General features: G+C 36.3%; 1 protein-coding gene across 3 annotated transcripts in view; it reads left to right on the top strand.

Annotated features, from left to right (window-relative positions):
• LOC138698640 (catalase-like) overlaps positions 1-25,158 on the top strand; it is a 153,564-nt gene that overhangs the window by 22,359 nt on the left and 106,047 nt on the right. For all 3 annotated transcript variants that reach the window (XM_069824776.1, XM_069824767.1, XM_069824785.1), the window contains exons 2-3: positions 12,521-12,695; positions 23,967-24,108. In XM_069824776.1, coding sequence (XP_069680877.1) covers positions 12,521-12,695; positions 23,967-24,108 — 317 coding nt within the window. The remainder of the gene's footprint in view (positions 1-12,520; positions 12,696-23,966; positions 24,109-25,158) is intronic.

The raw sequence follows: 25,158 nt of genomic DNA, 5'->3' as shown, positions 1-25,158 counted from the left end.
GTATGGACCTTAGCGAGTATGGCGATCTGTCATAATATAGTAAAGTGCGATGACTAAGTCGTGGCAAATTATTGGATAGGTTCTTTGAACTGAGGGAGGAAATATCATCGTTCACGGAGAAAAAAGAAAAGTCTGTATCATAACTGAAAAATGAAAAAATGGATTTGTGAACTTGCTTTCTTAATGGAATTACCTGAATGCTTTAAATTATTTTCTACAAGGTAACAACAAGATTATTGCACAGTTATGTGACAGAGTGAAGGCGTTTAATATGAAATCACCTCTAATTATGGAACCTTAGCTTAACTAAAAGGTTAAATTACATCACATTTTTCAAAATTAACAACGATATAGGCATAATAGTTTCTTAAGACTTTGGATTTCGAAGAATATATTCACACATCATGCGATCTGCGCCAGGAATTCAAGATTTAAAGACTAGGGAAATTTTCAATTTGATTTTCGATTATTATTTGTAATTGGAACTTATTGATTTACTTTACGATAGTGAATTGAAGGACACATATCAAAACAAAAGTAGTTATCTGACTTTTATATGAACTTTCCATGTGTTCGATTTCCCCCATTGTACAGACATATATTTTCGGATACACATATCTGTGCGAACAGTAATTTTTTCCTATGATGAAGATAAACAAGCCATGTCATGGAAGCCAAGTATCGAATCAAAACTTAAAATGTTCTGTCACACTATGCACTATACAAACAATAGTTCCAAACGTTGAGAAATTTCTGAGGGAAAAGAGAACTAAACAAATCCCGAAAAATCAGTGTTAATGCCATGTTGAGTGGATTGAATGGAGTTCATTTCTGCATTACTATTCCTAGTGCTTTTATGTGTTTTGTTCAACATTTTCCCTAACAGAAACAGTTTACACATTCACAGTAATTGTCATGCATTGCCCGAATAATTAACACGAAATGTGTATTATATTTCTGAAAGTAATTATAAACTTATTAACTTCTAACTTTGTTGAAAATAGGCTAAAATGTTTTTTTTTTTTCAAAATTGCTTAAGATAGTTTATTTAGTTATTTCTATTCAGCCAGTATCTTTTATCATCAGAAAACAATCATAAACCTATCCAGTAAATTCATATTGTGGTCCCGCCGCTGAACGTCTTACCTGCCCTGTTACGACTTTCGCTTCCCAAGCGGGCGAGCGGGCAAGGCTTGATGACGACACAGTGCTGTGAGATGGGGACCACTGGATTAGAGTGTTCAAAGTAAGCGTGACTTGTGCGTGCAAGCGACAACAGTAATGGGACCTGGAGACTTGCTTTTAATACTTCCCTCATCCCCTTTCTTTCGCTGGTAAACTCCGAAGTGACCTGAGCACTGAGGGTTAAATATACTGTTCAAACATCTTTGTTAGGTGACATAAAAAAATGGAATATGTAGGGGAGAAAAGTTTACGACTTCTTGGAAACATATGTATTGGTGGAGAATAAGATTCTCAGCAAATATTTGTGTGAGGTGATTATATATTTATATTTTACACAACCGTTCTTTTTTTGTTTTTGATATAATTTATGTGCGGTTTATTTTAAATGCTTTAAAATATATAAAATGTACAATAACAATATAAAAAGGCATTTAACTCTAAAATAGGCAATGGGAGCTAAAATAGAAAAAAAAATGCAAAATAAAAATTGAGCCTATCGTCCCTAAATGTGTGGAAACGTGTTTATCTCTAATAGGTCTTTCATACATACATAGAGTTTAAAAAAGGCATTTTGCCTAACATCCGGGCTCTAGTGATTATTTTGAATACAGAAGTATTCATTTTCCCCCTTGCTCTTTAAACTAGTACTTCTCGACTGACATTTCTTCGAATTCCACCTCTAGGCAGTACCTTGACATGTGGATAACGCGTGGTCTTGGAGGAAGGTATGAATGACGTAGTCCGACTCGTGACGTATGCTCTGCTCGGTGCGGTATGTATTCGTCAAGGTGACGGCACGGGTTGGATGCCCCTCCCGTACGTAGCGCGACTATTCAGAAAACATTGGTTCTTTCACTGTAAGGCTCTTTTCTATAAAGGAACTTCGTTCAAACACTGACAGTATGGAAGAAGGTATTTTCTCACGGCACTCCGGTTTTCAGAGGAGAACATGACTTCGTAATAGATCTTAACCGGTAATGAATAAGTATTTAATTATAGTCGTGAGTACTCCCTGGTCTCTTATCTGGGCTGGGGATCGGTAATGGCTATGTTTCTATAATTACTTTATTTCTGTTAGTGTCCTACAATGTTCGAACATGAAAGAGGCATTTCATATGGAAAACTAATTGCAAGATCTGTACTAAAATCCTTAAGCTGTTAAAACATGAATAAGTAAGAGTGGAGGATAGCAAATATTTTTACAACATGGAACGAATACTATACACCTCCATCTACAGAGCGAACATCAGCGAATATCGAACTTCGCCAAACTCAACAAACCTGAACCGAACATAGCGTCTGTAAAATGCATGACGCTAGTTTCTATACATTACACTGGATAACAGAAAAATTACGACATGAGTGGGGTATAAAATTTTCAATTAATTTGAGACCTTTGAACACGAAAATGTTATTGCAATTCGCGTGTTGCGTCTAATTTTTATAGTAGGACAACAGGAAGTTGTCACTAGATAAATTTATCGGTGAGCTGTAGGGGTATTAAGCAAACATTCTTTAAAGGCTCAGTTTATATTTATCTTAGGTTTATCGTTGTAGGAAAGGACTGAAAATAACGATAAGAAATAAAGGAACAACACAGAAATGCATTTAGGTTTCCCTCCACAGTGTCTAGGGAGCGTTTTGGAGTACAGATGTGATATATGCAGTTAGTTAAAATTCGAGAGAAAATTTCTTCTTAAATCGCTAAAAAAAAGTGTGTGTGTGTGATATGGTGTGAAATTCATTTAATTACCAGTTTAGAATTTTTGTTCTTAACAACGTCACAAGTGCATAAACAATCCTAACAGTTCCTGTACATTTGCGGTAATGTGATGTTTGCTGTGCAGCGAAGGAATATCACTCCTATTAAAAACAGCTTACAATCTTTATTCTGGTAAATTCTGCAGATTAAGAGACCAAGATAAGATTATTGAGCTCCACATATCTGTTGTAAGACTTTCTACACGAATCTTCTGGTTTCGTTGAATCATAGGAGACCGTCGGGCGTCGATGCCTTTTGTCATCCCATGATTTGGCTGGAGCCTACAAATCACTCAGAAGACTTATTTTGATATGGTTCCACCAATCCAACGTATGTCGAATAAGAAAAGGAAACCTATTATACATCCCAATATACATTCTGCCACTTGTCCTGTGCCCCACAGTAATGAACTACACTCTCCCACACCCTTGAATCATACTCCATAGAGTCAGAAGACGAACCTTATGATCTACAACCATCCACATCTACAGGTCCTGATTTTGCACCTGATGTTAAATCTTCTGAACATCACAAGGATAGCCAGTGTGAATTAAATGATTTAGTGAGAGATCTGGAATTTTCAAAATCCAAGACAGAGCTGTTAGCCTCCAGATTACAACAATGAAACTATCTTTTCGAAAATGTGAAAGTGTCATTTTTTGTGACAGAAATACAGAAATACTTTGCGAAGTATTTTTCTGTGGAAGGCGATTTAGTATTTTGCAGTGATGTTAGTGGTTTATTGGAGGCTCTGAACATTAATCACATCTGAGGAATGGCGGTTGTTCATGTGAGTCTAAATTAAGTCTCAAAGCTGTATTGCTCCATAGTGGCAAACAGTTGTCAATTCCTATTCGTTATTCGGTATATATGAAGGAATCATATGTCAGTCTGAAACTCGTCCTCGATTCAATTCACTATAAATGGAAAATATGTCTAGGCTTGAAGTAATTGCAATATTAACTGGACTCCAACTAGACTATACTAAACACTGTTGTTTCATATGTGAATGGGACAGTAGAGATAGAGTTTCTCATTTCATAAAAAAGGAATTACCTTTATGTCAAAGTATGAAAACTGGAAAAATTAAAGATCAATATGAAGCTGTGATGGGATCTGAGAATATTTTAATTCCTTCACTTCATATCAAACTTGGTCTCATCAAAAACTTTGTTAAAAGTTGGGCCGGAACTGAATTACATTCAAATATCTAGTTACAAAATTTCCGAGCATTAGTGAGGCAAAGATTAAGGAAGGAGTTTTTGTTGGCCCACAGATTTGTAAACTACAACAAAATGAGATCTTTGAACACCTTTTAAGTGGCATTGAGAAAGAAGCATGGATATCTTTCAGAGAAGTCACAAACAATTTCTTGGGAAACAAACGAGCTGGAAACTATGAGGACCTTGTTATAGATATGCTGTATCTTATCAAAAATGGGGTGCAACATGTACCTTAAATTACACTTTTTACAGTCCCCCCTGAATTTTTTCTCTGAAAGTTGTGGAGATGTTAGCGACGAACATGGTGAACGTTTCCACCAAAAAATCTCGTTAATGGAAAAATGTTACTAAGGAAAATGGAATGCAAGAATGCTTGATGATTACTGCTGGACAATCATCAGGGATGCTCCTGAACTTGATTATAAGAGGGAAGCCAAGAGAAAACGTAATTAGTCAAGGTAAGCGATCATGAATATAAAATACATGACATCAAGCAGATTTCCATAGAAAATATGAGTACTGGAATTATCCTCAATTTATCCTTAAACCAGACACAATCTTGCATATTCGTTGTCATATTCGTGTTCAGCGTAATACATTTCTTAATACAAGAGAGATTTCATTCATGTCGCAAACAAAAAGTTAAAATTCGTTGTCCAGTGTTATATACCTTACTTAGAACTATTATGTATATATTCTTATAACAATATTCTACAGGCTTATTCCAATTCACATTAATTTGCAATAGGCAAAAATAATATTGCTATCATTAGGCCTATTGCCAACGTCGTCATCGGCAACATTATTATCATCTTTGTTGCTTGGTCTAAAATTAATTATTTCGTCAATGACATCTGTAGTACCCTCTCCAATCTTCTACAGCCACAGCAGGAAGTTCTTCCATTTTCAAGATTTCTAAGTTAGATAAAGTAACGTCTCCCGTCGTATGATGTGTTCAAATGTAGTGTTTCACCTTATTCCAAACCAACTCAAACGCAATCAAGTCGCAGTTGTAAGGAGGTAAATGAAGGACTCGGTGACCGTGTGATTTGAAAACCTTATCTTTGAGTTATCGAGGCTCACCTCGCCCGACGTGGGCTCGATTTCCATTTAGGTCATGGAAAAATTTGTAGTGGGCAAAGTTGGTACGAGGGGTTTTTCTCGGGATTCTCCCATTTCCCCTTACCATGCTCATCATTCCACCAGTACTTCACAGTCAAACTTAGTCTGCGAGGTTCCGAGTCAGACCTCCGAAACAATAAAAAAAATACTCAAAACTGTACATATTTGTGTTTAATAAAGTCTATTAATAAATCCGGAAGCGTGGTCCTGCTCACAAGGCTTTATAATCCACCCCTCTTCTTTGTAACTAAGCAACCTTTCTCCTATTGGCATAATTGTGTGTGGTTTATCTAATTGTTTGCAATGGTATGGGACGTTGTACATTACAATGAGTACAGATCCTTCAGGCAAACTGGGCAGAACTTGATTTTAAGTCCATTTTTTAAATTACTTGAATTCATCTGCTAACGGTAATTTCAGTTGATATGCCTGCTCGCTTTATAAACTAATTCGCTTCCCACAGAAACCCATTTTCTGATCCCACATTTACAACAATCGGCCTGCTCTATGCAATTCCTCATGCTGTTGCAACCTCTACATACCTCTCCTTCTGCCAGCATTTACGAAACGTAATATTGCAGTCAAATCATGTTTCTTCCATGTAAAATACAGGTTTGTTCTCTTTTCTAAACTGCTCCATGGAAAAATGTTTCTTGTGCGACAGTGCACAATGTCTGGCCTTTCAATGAGGAGATTCCTGTATCCTTGGCGCTTCTTTCACACAATCCCCATGGCTTTAAGGGGTGGGAATCTATGAAATTCAATTTTTCTTATTTATTTCATCTAGGAGGTATTTTGATACATGAACATGTTGAAATAACATACAGAACTGGATTAATATACTGGTTTCAATTTCATGAGAGTCCACTGGTTATATTCATTAAAAACAATAGAAATATAGATGCCGGTAAAAAAAATTGCATTAACTTCAGTATAATTTCACATAAAGGCTTGATTCTGGACTTAAATGAAAGCTTATGAACACCTTAATAATCCTACTAGAGAAAATTTTAAAAGTTTATGTTTTAATTTTATTTTTTAACTTGTGAAATTTACATTCGTATTTCTTAGATATAAATATGTACATAAAAAATAATTTCTTTTAAGGAAATGGAAATATAAAAAATTCCTCTTGAGAAATTCTTCAATGATATGTTTTCAAGATGTCATGCCAATTTCATGTAGTTATCTCTAATAGCTTGGAGTTCTTGCATTTTTAAGATTGAAAAATGTATAAAATGTGCTTATAGCAATGACACAGCCAACACAAAAGTTTGACTTGAAACCTCGTTTCTGCCACGATCCGTCAAAACTGACCACTATGTTATGCACTGGAGAGGTTGGTTCGCAGCTACAAACAAGCAAATGTGCATTTAATACCTCTTTCTTGGCATCATCTAGGGCCTCTTTTGCAGTAGTGCCACTGGCAACACACACAGAGTGAAAGTGTAAATTATAAGCAGTCTTTGATAAGGGGTTCATGTCCATTACCATAGCAAAAGTTTCTTGAGCAAATGCTCGCACAACTCTGCGGTTTACATTATGTGATTTGTCACAACCTTATCATATGACTTGATATCTTCCTCAAAAGCACAATTATCACAATATAAGTAAATGAAATGTAGGGGCATAGCCAGCAGAATTATTCAAACTAATTTTAGCTGTTCCACCACACTTACAGGCTAACATTGACACAATTTCACAAAATGCACTTTTACTAATTATCAACTAGTTTGGGCCTTCACTAACTGAATATTTATTCATGTTTCCTTTCTCTGATTGATACATATTACATATCCTTTAAGGGATGGTGACTGTGAAGGACCAGTTTCATCATCTACAACATCCATACCAATGTTTATTTCTGGCTCACATACAATATTCTCAACTTCAACATTCAAGCTTACTGGAGCATCATCGAGGTTAGGAGTATTAGACCAGCTCTTACCTTTTGCTATAGATGCAGCTTTGTTTGTACAAGGCTATGCTGAAAAGTAATGCCTCCTATTTTTTGTCGCTATATATAATTAATATATTTATTCATGAGAGAGCTCCGAGTTATAGCCTGAAACGAGGCGGCGTGTACCAGCAGTATGTCGGTGCGTCTGTAACAGCGTGCTGTGATCGAGTTTTTAACAGTAGAAAATGTGCCCCCTATAGAAATTCATCGGAGACTGAAGGCTGTTTATATAAAGCATTATATACAATGTTTCTATAAAGCATTCGAAATTTAGAAAATGCCATTGGATATATAGGCATTTTCTTCGTGGGCATTCTACTTCACTGTAATATAACTAAACTTATTTACGTATTTTCTAACGTTTAATATAAAATAACAGAGATACTAAATACTATAACTGAGCATTCCTTTAAATATAAACGCTTTATATTGCTCATACAATTAATAGACTTGTGTATTAGTTTATTTGTATTTCCAATAATTGAATACATTGAATACAATAGACCTACTTCTGTTATTGTATATACGTTAGAAAATACGTACCGGTAATTAACTTATTTAAGTTATATTACAAACAGGGGAACGTCCGCTAAGAAGAAGCCTATATATCCTATGGTATTTTCTAAACTCTTAACGCACTGTAGTAATGATCCTCTGTGTTTTCAGAATCAGAGACGATATGACTCTTTTGAACTTTCAACTGTAGATATCAATTATTAAACTTCCTACATTCTTACATCATTCCCAATTGCAATATATTCTGAAAATGTGATTGTATGCATTGGTTTTGTTGTTAAATTGTTAAGAAAATGTGTTGTAATAAATCCAAAGACCCAATTAATGATACCAGTAGTGAACAAAATCTCTCTTCTTTTTTTTAACGAGAGAATAATGGGAGTCTTGTCACACCATCATTTGAGATTATTGAGATATGCTGTTTAAGTGAAAGAGCGATTATACAGATGTTGATAAAGAACAATGGCATATTACTTCCCAAGGGTCTCTCTTGCATAGTGTGAAAAACAATGCGAACATATCTGCAATCTTTCTACAACTAAAGGAACATACGAGTATTTTAGAAAATGAGTATCCAAACGTATTAAACTGGCCACAGTGATACGTACAGTACGATTATTTAGTCCTGACAGTCGCCGGCGATGTGCGTCTGGGTCAGGCGAGTCCATTTAGTTACGCCAAGGGGTGTTTGTGTTAGTCACTCGCTTGCCTTCGGAGTAATCGGATGTCATGCGTGCGGTAGAGCGGTATGTTTCTAGTACAATTAAGCTGTACTGCATTCCTTTACCGACCGCTTGCCCTTATCTCTATTCCGGAGCTCTCCCCACTATTCCTATTACTTCCCCTCTTTCTCGTCGCCGAGCTGTCAGGACTAAATAATCGGTCTGTACATAAAGAGCAGACGTCACGACACAGATGAAAGTTACAACACGACTTTACATAAAAAAAGTTGTAAGACAATATTTAACGAAGTCAATCTTATTAAAAATGATAATAATAATTAATAATAATAAATCAATGTTCTGTACATTAGACCTGAGTGCCATATATGTTTCAAAGTTTATATGACGGAGTAATTCATGCATGTGAAGTTTATTTTATACTACTGCTGTGATAACAAGTTAATGGCTTGTAGACCTATTTATATTTCAAACTAAAACATCTGGTACATGTTTTTATTTTACAAGTGTATATTATGCTATATGGAAGCAGATAAATAATAATTGTTAGTTTCTCGTTCATATCATGTGTTTACAATATGGGTATAATGTAGGCCTATTGCCTTACACAACTGAAGCATTTTATGAATAATAACTAATACTAATAATTTTCTTTTCATTTGAACTATTACTACAATTTCTGTTCGCTCTGTATGTCGTCAAACAACTATACAATGTATTTTATCAAATTGCTCCAGTCTTCTTTAGTTTCATATCAAACTAACTGTAATTAAGCTTGAATTATGTCCATAACGTGGTTGCTTCAAAACCAGGATTTTTTTTCATTTATCCATTGAAATTGATGTATAAGACACACCATTATATATTATATTAAACTTTCGACATTGCATAGTAAAGTCGTCTTCTAGCCGGTGCTTCTTCCTAATCATGGCGGCGAACGCAAGCTTCAATTTGTCTCGACTCTAAACTTTTGCGCAGCCTCGGTTGTAGGCACTTAATCTCGATGAATATTTCTCTTCCAAGTAGGAAATACAAGGCATTTATTTCAAAACTTTCCAGTCTAAATAACTAATTATTTAAATGTAATTCAATTTAAACAAAAAAAAAAAAACACGTCAATTTAGGGGGGAAGTCTGAAACCAGGCTTAATTGCATTTTAGATTTCACCCCCAGCTACCCCACTTTGAAATTTCAAATGGCACCCCTATATCTGTATGCTTAAATATGAAAGAGCATTCAATTTTTTATACACTTCATTAATTTATTTCACATCTTTTGTTTTATATCGTTGCCTGGCAACAATCTCTATTGTTGTTAATATGGATTAGAGCAGAAGCTACAAATAAATTACTTTTGAACATTTCTTGTAATAGTTGTGTTCTTGTATTAAATTATTGTAAAATGGTGTATACCCTTCAAGAGAGAATAGAAATCATATTCATTTATGGAGCTGAAAACCGTTGTCCTCATAGAACTGCTACAGCTTTCAACGAGAGGCATCCTGAGAAAAACGAAAGTCACTGATGTCATAGATCTAATACGGAAATTTGAAGAAACTGGTTCTGTGTGCAATAAAACAAATGGCCAACCTAGACAACTCAATGAAACTTCGCAGATGAAATACTAGGTCATTTAATTAATGAACCCACCACCTTCATTCCAAAAATAGCTGCTGTAACAAACATTGCGGTTGGTTCCATACATATAGTGCTGAAAATGAACAAATTTTTGCCCTACAAAATACAAAGTCGCCAATAGCTCAGCGAAGACGATTTTGATAGAAAAGTAGAATTTTGTGAACAGATGTCCCAGATAATTGAAGATGATTCAAATTTGACACAAAATATTTGCTTTAGTGATGAAGCGGCTTTTTTCTTAAATGAGTTTGTTAACAAACACAATAGGTACTGGCTGGATAGAAGATTTCCTGGAAAATGGATTGATAGGAGAGGTGCTGTAGAATGGCGGGCGAGATCTCCAAACCTGACGCCGCTTGACGTCGTCCTATGGAGTGATTTGAAATCAGTTGTTTATACTCCTCCGCCTGAGAATATTCAATAATTGAAAAATAGAATAACCCAAGAATGTAATCGGATTAGTAAAGAAACACACCATAACGCTCGCCAGGAGTTCCAAAATAGACTGTATTTACTGTTTAACCAACAATGGAGCACATTTTGAACACTTGATTCAGTGCAAAATAAGCTGTTTCTTTTCAGAATGCCAAGGAAAAGATGTGAAATAAATGAATGAGGTGTATAAACAATTGAATGCTCTTTCATGTTTAAGTATAAAAATATAGAGGTGCTATTTGAAATTTGAAAATGGGGAGGCTGGGGGTGGGTGTGAAATCTGAAATGCAATTAAGCCTGGTTTCAGATTTTCCCCTCAATATATAAATTGACGTGTTTTTTTGTTTAAATTGAATTCCATTTAAACAATTAGTTATTTAGACTGAGAAGTTTTGAAATGAAAGCCCAGTACATAACTCGATTTTAAGGTGAAAATTAAAGTTATGTATACATATGTAATTAAAATTAAATGAATATGCAGCCATTTCAGTTGTCACGGACGTCACATTTCTATTATTTTCAAACTTTATACAGTTATTGAAAATGAAATTACTTTTTGTCAACTTTTATTATTAAATTAAAGTTAGAAGATCAGTATCATTTTACGGAAAAAAAGTTGTTGAATAAAATGTATTATTATTGCAGAAAATAAATTAAAGGTTCCGTCACGGATGTTACAAGATTTGTGAAATCACTTCACACCTTATTAACGAAAAGTATAAAACTCGGGTCTCTGTCTCAAGCAAAAAACATATTCATTCTCATAGTGTCCAAAAAGCTATGCAAATGTCATGGTATCCAATTAGTTCACAAAAACATAATCTGTAATTGTTTTATAGCTGTTTCTCCCATGTCACGGATGTTACATTTTCTCACGGATGTTACATAATTATGAGTTAATGTCCATTTTTCCAGTTTCAAAACAACTGTGACATTTCTAAGTCAAAATATTCACTTGAACTGTAAGATTAATTTTTAACCCAAACTACTGAAAATAAGTGGTAGAAATAATATAAAGTATAAAGATCCTTGATCCTGCAGCTCTGGAATTACCAGTGCAAACTCTCAAAATATTTCTTCAACAATAGCTCCTTGAAAAACATATATTAACAGTTGACCTCTCTAGGAGTAGGTAATTGGTGATAACTTTAGGGAATCGAAACAGTACCTATTATCCAGTCAAGACCATTAGATTCAATGCCCATAAAAATTGTAAAATATTTTCCTTTTGAAAATAAAACTTTTAAATATTTAAATTTAGAGCCATATATATGTCTTACACTAACAATAAACATATATTTCTCAAAAAAAATTTTGTTTGCAATTTCCAATTTGCCTGGAATGACTAAGATGAAATACTATTACTTTAACAAGCACAGTACATTAGTAGTTTCCAAAGAGTTTGCAATAAACGCTTTGGCAGTTTCCTTTCTTTGAAAGTGTCCTCCTCCAGGAATCAACCCATTAGTACTATTTCTAACCAGTCAATTACTACAGACAGGTATCCGTACCGTAACGGTATAGCACAATCAACACCATTGGGAGGACATAATGACAAGTTTTTAATATTATTCTTCTCAAACTGTGTTGTGAATGAACAAAATCGTCGCCCTGAAAAGCAAAGAAAGAGTCGGTGGACAACCTCGACTTCTCTTTGTTGAAAGTAAAGTGGTAATACTTGTAATCAATAATAATTTATGATACTGGAAATTTTTTCATATTTTTTGCATCTTGAATTCTCGATAACTCGAAGCATTACCAATTGCCGGAAGCACCTCGACATATCGACGTTTGTTTTTATTAATCTCTAAAGGCTTATTTTGTAGATATATGTAAACCTGCTCCAAATTTTTTCATGAACGAAGATATTTTGGCATTAATGTTTTTTCATATGTTCATATTTTTCAAAATAATTTCATATTTTCGCAAAATGTTCTTCATATCGTGTTGGTCTCTACTCATCGCTCTTGCTTGTTATACTGTATTGATTCCACTTTCAGCACGAGAGGTCCTTTATCCAGACTCGTTACGGTGCCCCAGTGTCCGACATAACGTCCAGCCTCACAGTAGGCCCCAGAGGTCCAATCCTACTGCAGGACGCCATATTCCTGGACACGATGTCGCACTTCGACAGAGAGCGCATTCCAGAGAGAGTAGTGCACGCCAAGGGCTCTGGTAAGCACCGCGATGTGACAGTTATAAACGTTACAATAGTGCAAGTAAAAATTGTCAAAATAACACGTTTATATTTATTATCTGTTGTAAATTCAAGGATAACATTGCATGTAATTGACTCATGAATTCGAGCTGACAGCACGTGACACTGATTTATGAGACCATTCTTCTTCAGACATTTTGGTGGCAGGCGTAGAAAAGCGAGTTGAGTTGCTAGATAAGCAGTTCCATGAACTCCGTTTTAAAATAATGTTGGTTAGATTCAACAAACAAATTTTATGAATATTGAGCAACAGTTTACGATCAAATTTAGCTGAAAAAACGTTTGGAATAAAGGTGTAAAATATAGGCTACTAGCTGAACAAACGGCTAAATAGATTGAAGGCATAGTTTACTTAGTTATATCAACAATACTGTTTAGCTAGCCCAAAATCCTGACAATAATTGTTATGACAGGGACACTCTCCTTAGACGAGCCATTTTCAACAAGTGTGCCGCGAGAAAATTAAAATAGTCAACGTTGTCGTAGCAAAAATTGGAAAAATAGAAGTGAAAAGAGTAGTAAAATAGTGTCCACATGAGTCAACATTCAGTGAACGAGGCACAAATCAACATTCAGTACGGTAAACACATTCCCTTTTAAACCCTCAAAATTCCCTCTTGGTTGGGAACCACTGGTTTAGATTATATGGGTGTGCCACGGGGTTTTAAATTATATATTTAGGCCTACTGTGCCAAATGTTGAAATAAGTTGAAAAACGCTGCCCTAGACCAATTGCATGCTGTTGATTAAGTGTGCGGCTTATTTTGAACAGCCTGTATTGCAAATTATGAGAATGATATCATGTCAGAGTTGATTGTGTGTATTGTTCAGGATCAGAACTAAATATCATCAGTTTAAAATGTCCAGTGAACCAAGCTAAGGTCATAAGAATAACAAAATTTATTGTGAAAGATAATAGTTTAAACAGCTGCATTTGCCTTCATGTCTCCAAGAAAACATATTCGAAATATCGAAAGTTGTGTCAGAACATGATGGTTTTAGTAAAATTATTCTGCGGACACTCAATTTTCTTTTTATGATAACTTTATAGCACATACTGTATATGTTATAAATTCAGTGGGATTTATAAAAAAATAATTGAATATCGCGATTATATGGAGTGAGCAAAAAGTATGCAACAATGTTTGTAAGTTTATTTCTAATATTATGAAGAAACTATATATACAAAAGTTGTAGGGTGTCAAAGAAGGAACATTTTGAACATGTTTCCAAATACTATGCTTTTCATTTATAAAGAGTGTGCCAATGATTCTGTTTTCTTAATAGCACTATGTACTTATTTTCCCATTTTAGGATTCTTCAGGTCTCAGTACGTACAAAATCGTATTTTTTGTGACTTATAAATATATTATTGTTTTGTAAAAATTAATCTCTTTTGATAACAATGTATATGTACTGAATAAAGGGAAATTTTAATGCTTCAGTACATCAATTTGAGGAGGTTTTCGATTAAACAATTGCAGACAAAAGCTAATAGAACCAAGTAAATAAAGCTAATTAAAAACAATTGAATAACAATGGTTATTTCATTCAATATCTACCTGAAAGTAATTAGTTATGGAAAATCTTACAGAAAGAGAATGAATTGAAATACTAGTTATTATCGGCTATGGTGATAAAAGGAGGACCCAAGAAGAGGTTTGTGTCTTATTTAATGAAATGGATCCAGAAAGGAACATTACTCATTGTACGGTATCCGAAATTTTAAGAAAGTTGAATGAAACTGGAAGTGTTAAAAATAAACCAAAGTCTGGAAGGCCAAAAGAAATTACAGATGGTGAAAATGCTCTTGATATTGTATTAGCAGTAGAAAAAACCCACATTTATCGACTCGCCAGCTTGTAGTTGACCATGCTGTCAGTTTGCTGAAACCCTCAATGTCATGCTCAACCAGAACCCTAATCTCGTGAAAAAAAAAAAAAATCATATTCTCCAATGAAGCTACTTTCTCTATAAACGATAATGCAAATCGTCACAACTGCAATTACTGTGCTAAAGAGAATCCCGTTAGATGATATAACACCGTACACAACGTCCATAAAAAGTAAATGTGTGGGCTGGTACTGTTTATGGCAGATTTATAGGCCCATTTTTCATTGATGGTAACTTAGATTCCGAACTGTATTTAAACCTTCTGCAAAATGAAATCATTCCAGATTTTGGTACTTTATTCCCTGTCGAATGAGGAGGAATTCAAGATGATATCTTATTCCAGCAAGATGGTGCCTCTGCACATTATGGAAGGGAGATGGTGAATTATTTAAATCAAGTATTTCCAGAAAAATGGATAAACAGAAAAGAAAGTATTGAATGATCGCCAAGATACCCTGAACCCATTAAATTGAACATCCATGTTCACTGGAAGACTGAAAAATTCTCTACAAAAATCTATGTATTAAGCAGCGCCAGTAACGCGCGTTAGTGGCGCTGCTTTATAAATTAATTTTTTAGGGAATTTTCAATCTTCCACTGAAAATGGTCGTAGAAGGAGATATATTTTTGGTAATTTTGCTCAAACGGAGAAAGAATAGACGTAAAAATAGAAGAAGAGTCATAGTTCATCCATTAATTTTGGAAAGACTGAATCGAAACTATTACATACCTTGTTTGATGATTTACATCAGGACGATAAAAAGTATTAATTAAAAATTACGGAAATGAGGGACAATATGGTATAAAACATACTGTATTCTTGTTTAATATTTAAGAATTCAAAATTAACATAATAGTCAGCAAACATGAAACCATTCATAGCACGTAATTCAACCAACAGACTATACTACAATAGGTATCTGTAGTGCAATGGTGGGCATTCCTGCGGCATTGCCGCAGTGACGTCAGACCTCAGCGAAGCATCAAACTTACCCCCTACCTACCCCTTCCCCCACTCCATGAAAATACTGCGCGTGTACGTGGCGGATTATACTGGACTGCTGTACTTCGGAGCTTCATTAGTGATACAATGTCTTTCGCAGAATCATATGAATCGAGAGGGTATCACACTTACAAGAAAGGCGGTGCTTTCATTTCTCATGTTTAGAATTAGTTACAAATATTTAGGACGCGAACTTAAATATGTACATTATTAAAATAGATCACCTGTTATACGAGTTCAAAGAACACAGATTCAGCGATTTTCAAAGGATGGAGAAAGATTTCAATATTTTTGCCACTCCTTTTCATGTTTAAATTGAAAATGCTATCCCAGAATTGCAGTTAAAGGTACTGGATTTGCAGAATGTTGGCTTCTTGAAAGCAGAATGTTAAGGTCTACTGGGGGCTAAAATTTTTTAAAAGATGTCCAGTGCTACATGTCCACTGCTTAGACAGTTTGCTTCAAAAATAATGAGTACAGTCATTTCCCATAAATATGGTCCTGGAACATAACTATTGTCCACGATACAACTATTCAAATTTTGTACTCCATAACCTAGTACCTCGTTTATCTATATTCTTGCTCTACTGTAGTTTGAATTCAAGTCACTGCAGCTATCTACGAATGGTCTATGTTACTTCTACAATGATCTTTGAATGGTTGTATCGTGGTCCATAGTTGTGTTCCAGGACCGTAGTTATGGGAAATGACGGTATGTATTCATCAACCTACCAATGCGAACAGCTGTTTTCTAAAATGAAATGTATAAAGTCCGGCCACAGATCCCGCTTAAGCGATGCTCATCTCCTTGCGCAACTGAAAATAAAATGCACAGATATAAATCCAAAATTTGAAGAAATTGCTTTGAAAAATGATTAATTAAATATCACGTGAATGGACTATTCTAATTACATAGGGTAGGTAGGAGTGTAGTGGCGCAACTGTCTGTAATCCCTCATTGCACTGCAGAGTGCAACCCCTCCCACAGTATGTAGTTGCCATTTAAATCCTGTCTTGTGTGTTGCGTTCATTTTGCCCACCACTGCTGTAGTGTAATGGTAAAGTCAAAGGCCGTGGTGTAATTGAACCCAGGTTAGAACCTGAAATCAACTAGTTTTTATCTCTTTGTTAATTTATTTACATAATTTTAGATGTGGTATTTTATTTTAACATGAAATGAAGGAGATTTTACTACATAAATAATATATCCGTAAATTCGCACTATTCCAGCTAGGCCTATTTAGTTGTCTAGTCTATAGTTTTATTATTATTATTATTATTATTATTATTATTATTATTATTATTATTATTGTCATTCTATATATTATTCTGTCGTAACATAGTCTGTATACTGTCGTGACGGTGTAGTGTAGGGAATTGGTGTCCCAACAGTAGTCCGTTAGCAGCGCCTCGAACGCTCTACTCACGCGCCACTAAAATAGTGGCCTGGCTGTGGCCCTGTCTGAAACCTGCCATTTAATTCTATGTATCGCGACAAGAAGCGCTACTTTTAATGGCCGCCACCAGCGGCGAAGCCAACCACTCAGAGTGTCTGCAGCGCGACTGATTTTGTAGTCGTGGCTGTGCCTGGAGGCCTCCATTTAATATACTGTATTATTCACGAGCGGCAGCGCATTAGCAGCGCTTCTAAAAGTGGCCTCGTCTGAAGGGATTCTTAGGGCCCTTACACACGAGCGACTTCCAGCCGCCAAGATCGACTGCAAAAAGCAGTCGGTCTGCCACCGACATGAGCGGTTCTTTGACAGCAGAAGCAGTCGACATGAGCGACTCTGCAGTCGATACGGGCGTTGTGTGTCGTCGGTTCCGGCGGTAGTCGAACTGCAAAAGGTGTGTCATTATTCACTCGCATTATAATAATGCATGTCGAGGAAGAACTACTTTTAGGCTATCATTTCTTCTCCGTCCTAGAAAAAGACGTGTTAAACATATATTCAATTCTTATTCAATGAGCGCAGTATGGGCAATTTCATTGCCTCTTTCAGAGCGTCGAGCCCATGAAGATAGTAATTTTTTCACTACTTCAGAATGTCAGGGTAATCATTCGATCATCTGTTGGAAAAAGTGACAGACTGTGCAGACCAAGAAATCTTTTTTCTGAATCTTCTGAAAGCCTGAGAGAAGGAAAGCTAGGAACATACTGCAGGCCACCGGCGTCAGTCGGCTGAGGTGCTCGTCTGTCGATCCGGAGTTGCGAGCGGGCGCGGGTTCGATTCCCACTTGGGCTGATTACTTGGTTGAGTTTTTTCAAGGTTTTCCTCAGTCATAAGGCGAATGTCAGGTAATCTATGGTGAATCCTCGGTCTCATCTCGCTATCACCCATCTCATCGACGCTAAATGATCTAGTAGTTGATACAGCGTCGTTAAATAATCAACTAAAAAAACACACTACAGTCTCAAAACAACGAGTAACTTCCCTTTCTTACACAGATAAGCTTGACAGATCAGGGAAAGAGATATGCTGCTAATTTTGTCAAGGAAATTAAATTACTACATCAAGACGTGCCACCTGTCATAAAGCCTATTCCACTAACTCCTGAAAAATCTTTGCCTCTTGTTACAAAATAAATATGTTACCTCTAACTACTGTACAAAGTTTGACCAAAATCTGATAGAAAAAAACGTATCAAATTTGTCTAAATTCGCCCCTATAATAGGGTAGTTTCCTTTACACAAATATAATTACCAAGAGCTTGTATACGAAACAAATATGTTACCCTTAACTACTGTACAATTTTGATGAAAATCTGTTTCGTATGAGGAAAGCTACTAATTTCACCTAAATTCACCCCTACAGTTTCTTTTACAAAAGTATAAAGAGAGTCTGTAAACAAAATAAATATACTATCTATAACTATTGTACAAAGTTTAATGAAAATCTGTTAGACAGGAGAAAAGTTACTAATTTCCTCTAAATGCATCCCTTATAAGGTGTAGTTTCTCTCAAACACAACCACAGTTTCTATACAAAACAAAATATCCTAGCTGTAACTACTGTACCAAGTTTCATGAAAATCTGTTAAATAGGATAAAAGTTAATAATAGTTATTAATTTTGCTCTAAATTCAGGTCCTATAAGGGTTAGTTTCCTTTATACAAACGTAATCGAAGTTTGTAAACAAACCAAATATACAACCTATAACTACTCTGCAACGTTTCATGAAAACCTGTTAGATAGGAGGAAAGTTATTAATTTTTCCCTAAATACATCCCCTGGTAGTTCCCCTTGTACTAAGGTAATCAGTTTGTATACAAAACAAATATGCTACCCGAAACTATTGCACAAAGATTTATGAAAATCTGTTAAATAGGAGAAAAGTTATTAATTTTTCTCTAAATACACCCTCTGTAACAGGTAGTTCCCTCTTGTACTAACGTAATCAGAGTTTGTATACAAAACAAATATATTACCCGAAACTATTGCAGAAAGTTTTATGAAAATCTGTAACATAGGAGAAGAGTTATTGATTTTCACTAGATGCACCCCATAAGGGGTAATTCCTCTTATAAAAACGTTATCAGAGCTTGTATACAAAATAGATTTACTACCTGTAACTGCTGTACGAAGTTTCATGAGTATCTGTTAAATAGGAAAAGAGTTGTTAATTTCCTCTAAACGCATCCCCTATAGCAGATAGTTTCGTTTATACAAACATAATCAGAGTTTGTGTACAAAAAAATGTACTACTTGTAACTACTATACAAAGTTACATGATAATCTGTTGAATAGGAGAAAAGATATCAATTATATCCAGCTACATTTACGTTTTGGACCACTGCGTGTCGCCTACCTTAGCGGCTAAAAGTCGTCCGTGTGTAAGCAGAAAACGCTGCCGCCGGTCGCGGGGACCGACTGCATGACAGAGGCTGCAGTCGGTCTGTCGTCGGGGTCAGCGCTCGTGTGTTACTGTGAAGGGCACTTGAGAATATTTAATAACTGACCTACGCAACATTCTGATTATTTTCCTTTGAAATGTTAAATACCTATATTAAAACTCGAACTCTCCTTCAGAAGTTCAATCACCCTAGAAACCCAAATTCTTTTGTCAAAGCCGAAGTTATTATTTGCCATGTAGAACTGGCTCACACAGGAGTACTGCAATAAAGTATATTGGTAATTTGCAGCAAATAAACGAAAAACTGTTGCAAGAAATGGAACGCATCACAATTCAGAGAAAGGTTTCTAAACCATTTAATTTGAAATTAAAAGAAGCTTCTACGAGTATTATCATTATGGGCAATGCAAGTTAACACTGTTTCGATTGTGTGGCATCAGCTATAATAAGGATTGATTGACTGGGAAAAGTATGGAATGGTCATCAAATGAAACAGTCTGAGCTGCTTACATGGACGCTGTCTTAACAAAGTCAAGAAAAGGCCTATGAATTCATATCAGTTGATAAATGAGAATAATTCAGCTGCATCTTTATTATTGCAGAATGATTTCGTACAATTAAATTTGGTTTAGGTATTGTTTTACACTACCATGACACAAAAACGAAAAATATAATTACGAATATGCTGCATATTTTTACGCAGAACTACGTGGCGGTTCAATCACCTGTTGACAAGGACAGCAGGAGGAATATGAGGGCAATAAGAGAAAGACAGGCGAACAAGGGAAAGACAAGGTGAACAAGGGAAAGACAAGGCGAACAAGAGAAAGACAAGGCGAACAAGGTAAAGACAAGGCGAACAAGGGAAATACAAGGCGAACAAGAGAAAGACAAGGTGAACAAGAGAAAGACAAGGTGAACAAGGTAAAGACAAGGCGAACAAGAGAAAGACAAGGCGAACAAGGTAAAGACAAGGCGAACAAGGGAAATACAAGGCGAACAAGAGAAAGACAAGGTGAACAAGAGAAAGACAAGGTGAACAAGGTAAAGACAAGGCGAACAAGGGAAAGACAAGGAGAACAAGGGAAAGACAAGGTGAACAAGGTAAAGACAAGGCGAACAAGGGAAAGACAAGGCGAACAAGGTAAAGACAAGGTGAACAAGGTAAAGACAAGGCGAACAAGGTAAAGACAAGGCGAACAAGGTAAAGACAAGGCGAACAAGAGAAAGACAAGGTGAACAAGGTAAAGACAAGGCGAACAAGGTAAAGACAAGGCGAACAAGAGAAAGACAAGGTGAACAAGGTAAAGACAAGGCGAACAAGGTAAAGACAAGGCGAATAGCCGAAGGACAAGGAGAACAAGGGAAAGACAAGGCGAACAAGGGAAAGACAAGGCGAACAAGGGAAAGACAAGGCGAACAAGGTAAAGACAAGGCGAACAAGGGAAAGACAAGGCGAACAAGGGAAAGACAAGGCGAACAAGGTAAAGACAAGGCGAACAAGGTAAAGACAAGGCGAACAAGAGAAAGACAAGGTGAACAAGGTAAAGACAAGGCGAACAAGGTAAAGACAAGGCGAACAAGGGAAAGACAAGGTGAACAAGGGAAAGACAATGTGAACAAGGTAAAGACAAGGCGAACAAGGTAAAGACAAGGCGAACAAGGGAAAGACAAGGCGAACAAGAGAAAGACAAGGCGAACAAGGTAAAGACAAGGCGAACAAGGGAAAGACAAGGCGAACAAGGGAAAGACAAGGCGAACAAGAGAAAGACAAGGCGAACAAGGGAAAGACAAGGCGAACAAGGGAAAGACAAGGCGAACAAGGGAAAGACAAGGCGAACAAGGGAAAGACAAGGCGAACAAGGTAAAGACAAGGCGAACAAGGGAAAGACAAGGCGAACAAGGGAAAGACAAGGCGAACAAGGGAAAGACAAGGCGAACAAGGGAAAGACAAGGCGAACAAGAGAAAGACAAGGTGAACAAGGAGAGATCAAGGAGAAGACAAGGGGAACAAGGGGAAGAAAAAAGAGAACAAGGAAAATACAAGAACATATCAGACAGAATTAGAAAAAGCAGAGAACAAGGAGGATGCAAGGCAAACAAGGTGAATACAAGGCGAACAAGAGGGACACAAAATAACAAGAAAATACAAGAAGAACAAGGGAAATGAAAAGAGAAAAAAAAAGGACTGCAAAGAGAACAAGAAGAGACCAACGAGACAAAGGGGAATACAAAGAGAATAGTGGGCATACAAAGAGACCAAGGGACGTAAAAGGAGAACAAGGGGAATATAAGGAGAATAAGGGGAATACAAAGAGGACAAGGGAAATAAGGGAAATACAAGGAGAATAAAGTGAATACAAGTATAACTAGGGGATTACAAGTAGAACTAGGGCATTACAAGGAGAAGAATGGGAATACAAGGAGAACAAAAGGAATACAAGGACAAAAGGGAAATACAAGGATAACAGGGGAACACAAGGAAAACTAGAAAACCACATGGAGAACAAGAGGAAAACAAAGAGAACCACGGATATAGAAGGAGAACAAAGATAGAATACAAAGAGAACAAGGGGAATACAAGGAGAAAATGGGGAATACAAGGAGAAAATGGGGAATACAAGGAGAAAATGGAGAATACAAGGAAAATGGGGCATACAAGGAGAAAATGGGGAATACAAGGAAAATGGGGAATACAAGGAGAAAATGGGGAATACAAGGAAAATGGGGAATACAAGCAGAAATGGGGAATACAAGGAGAAAATGGGAAATACAAGGAGAACAAGAGGAATACAAGGAGAACAAGGGGAATACAAAGAGAATAAGGAAAACAAGGAGAGCAAGGGGAATACAAGTCGAACAAGGAGAATACAAGGATAACAAGGGGATACAAGGAGAAAAGGGGGACACAAGGAGAAAAAAGGGGACACAAGGGGAAAAAAGGGGACACAAGGAGAAAAAAGGGGACACAAGGAGAAAAAAGGGGACACAAGGAGAAAAAAAGGGGACACAAGGAGAAAAAAGGGGACACAAGGAGAAAAAAGGAGACACAAGGAGAAAAAAGGAGAATACAAGGAGAAAAAGGGGAATACAAGGAGAAAAAAGGAACACAAGGAAAAAAGGGGAACACAAGGCGCACAAGAGGGACACAAGGAGAAAAAGGGGGACACAAGGAGAAAAAGGGGGACACAAGGAGAAGAAGGAGGATACAAGAAGAAGAAGGGGGACACAACGAGAATAAGAGTAATACAAGGAGAACGAGGGGCATACAAGATCAATGGGAATACAAGCAATTCAAGGTTAATACGAGGATAAGAAGGAGAGTAGACGGAGAACAAAGGGATTAAAAGCAGAAGAAGGGGAATACATGGAGAAAGGAAAGCAGAAAAAGGGGAGAAATAAGATTAAGGGGAATACAAGAAGTGAAGAAGGAAAAGGGAGAAAGGGAATTAGAGGAGACCAAGGGGACGACAAGGAGACGAAGGAGCAGACAAGGATGACAAGAGGACATGGGGAACATGGGGACCACACACGGAAAATGAGACAAGAGAAACAAGAGAAATTGAATGGCAAGAGGGATTTTCATTTTTATGTGATGGCCAATTCTCAAATTACTCCCTCCATTTCCAAGTGAGGAGAAAGAGGTAGTTTTACATCAAAAGCAGGAAGTGTTTTGAAAATCCCAATGCGATTGATTTGTATTGCAGTGTGGCAGTTTATGTATTTTTATGCAAAAGCATAGAGGCAGTTTCTTTTTTTAACTCTGAAAATAAATTCGAAAATTCGATGTAGAGGTGTAAATATATACGAGTAATATTAGCACTTTATTTCTAAACTAGAGTGTAATCTCTCACTACCTCTTTAATTAAGAAAGGAAATGTCATGTTTAGCAACTGAAGCTTCCTTATGACAGAAGCATTATAATATCCTTGTTAAGTTGAAACAAAATTTCTCTTGTAATTCGTTAATTCCAAATAACTAGATAAATTTCACAAGTCGATTTTTAATAATAATAATAATAATAATAATAATAATAATAATAATAATAACCATAGAAATTAATAACGTAATTATCGGTCAAGGTAAAATAAAGTTGCTAATATTCACAACAAACTTGATTACTGCAACTCATGAACTCGTGTCGCAGCGTTACAAAAAAAAATCGTAGTTCTTGGTCGGATAATACGGCTCAGAAGTAATTTTCATCACCCTAACTGACTTTGTGTTACAGATTTTTAAAAAGGTATTATGTTGCCTGTATATGCAATGGTCTTTAGAATATGTTCATTCCCTTATATTTTTAACAATGGAACCAATAACACAGTGAAGAAGATCTGGCGAGTAAGTAGAGTGTTTGAACACGGCATATTGTTTTCTATCTCGCAACCCATAACTGGCAGTGTCGTGTGTCTGAGGGGAGTTCACAGAATCATGAACCTCTTTTTCCCTCCATTGAAAGCTTTCCTGTCTGTTGTAGGGGCATTCGGCACCTTTACGGTGACACACGACATCACTAACTACACGAGGGCGGTGGTGTTTGAGCGCGTGGGCAAGACGACGAATATTTCCGTCAGATTCTCTACTGTGTCCATTTCCCTCGGAGGCGCAGACACTACGAGGTACGGTATTCAACGCACCTGAGATCGACTATCGTTCTTGGATATTATCTTGAAGGAGACCAGAATATGATTTATACAGTAATTGGTAAATTGTTTTCTCTTCACTGATTTTAATGCACTCCATGCTGTATTCTCGACTTACACACTAACACCTCTGTCTGTAAAAAAATATATTCTAGGCATTTTGTATTTAACTATTACTTCTCTGAAATGAATACTTTTTCAACAACAGGTCGCCACAGCATTATTTACGCTTTCATGTAAGAAAATTACATCCTTTCCAGTTAACGGCCATTTTGTGTTAATTTTGCTTTATTATTAATTAGACATACTATTTTTCGAATTCATTCATTCATAGTTTTCTAGCATTCTGCAATTTTTCCCATTTTCTGTCTTCCTCTTAGTCTCCGCACATGATTCATCTTAATATTGACTATCATCTGATATCTTCTTCTGCCCCGAACTCTTCTCCCGTTCACCATTCTTTCCAGTGAATCATTAAGAAGGCAGTTTCTTCTCAGCCAGTGACCCATCTAATTCTTTATTCTCTTCCTGATTAGTTTCAGCATCATTCTTTCTTAACCCACTTTCCAACAATTTCATTTCTTATTCTGTCTGTCCACTTCACACGCTGCATCCTTTTCCATATCCACATTTCAAATACTTCTAGTCGCTTCTCTTCACTTCCTCGTAATGTCCATGTTTCTGCACCAATAAAATGCCACACTCCACACAGAGCACTTCACTAGTCTCTTCCTCAATTCGTTTTCCATAGGTCTCCAGAAGATGCTCCTTTTTCTATTAAAAGCTTCCTTTGCCATTGCTATTCTCCTTTTGACTTCATGGCAGCATCTCATGTTACAGCTTATAGTACACCCCAGTATTTCAAGCTATCCACTTGCTCCACTGTCTCATTTCGAATTCACACGTTTACCTTCTATATTTTTCTTCCGACAACTATGGTATTCATCTTGTTAGCATTTATTTTCATCCCATACTGTTCTTATCCATCATTTAGCTACAGTTATATATACCTTAATATGACTTCCT

Source organism: Periplaneta americana, chromosome 1, assembly GCF_040183065.1.
Source record: "Periplaneta americana isolate PAMFEO1 chromosome 1, P.americana_PAMFEO1_priV1, whole genome shotgun sequence".
Lineage (NCBI taxonomy): Eukaryota > Metazoa > Arthropoda > Insecta > Blattodea > Blattidae > Periplaneta > Periplaneta americana.
The sequence above is the reverse complement of the archived record's forward strand: the minus strand, read 5'-3'. Positions and strand labels throughout refer to the sequence as shown.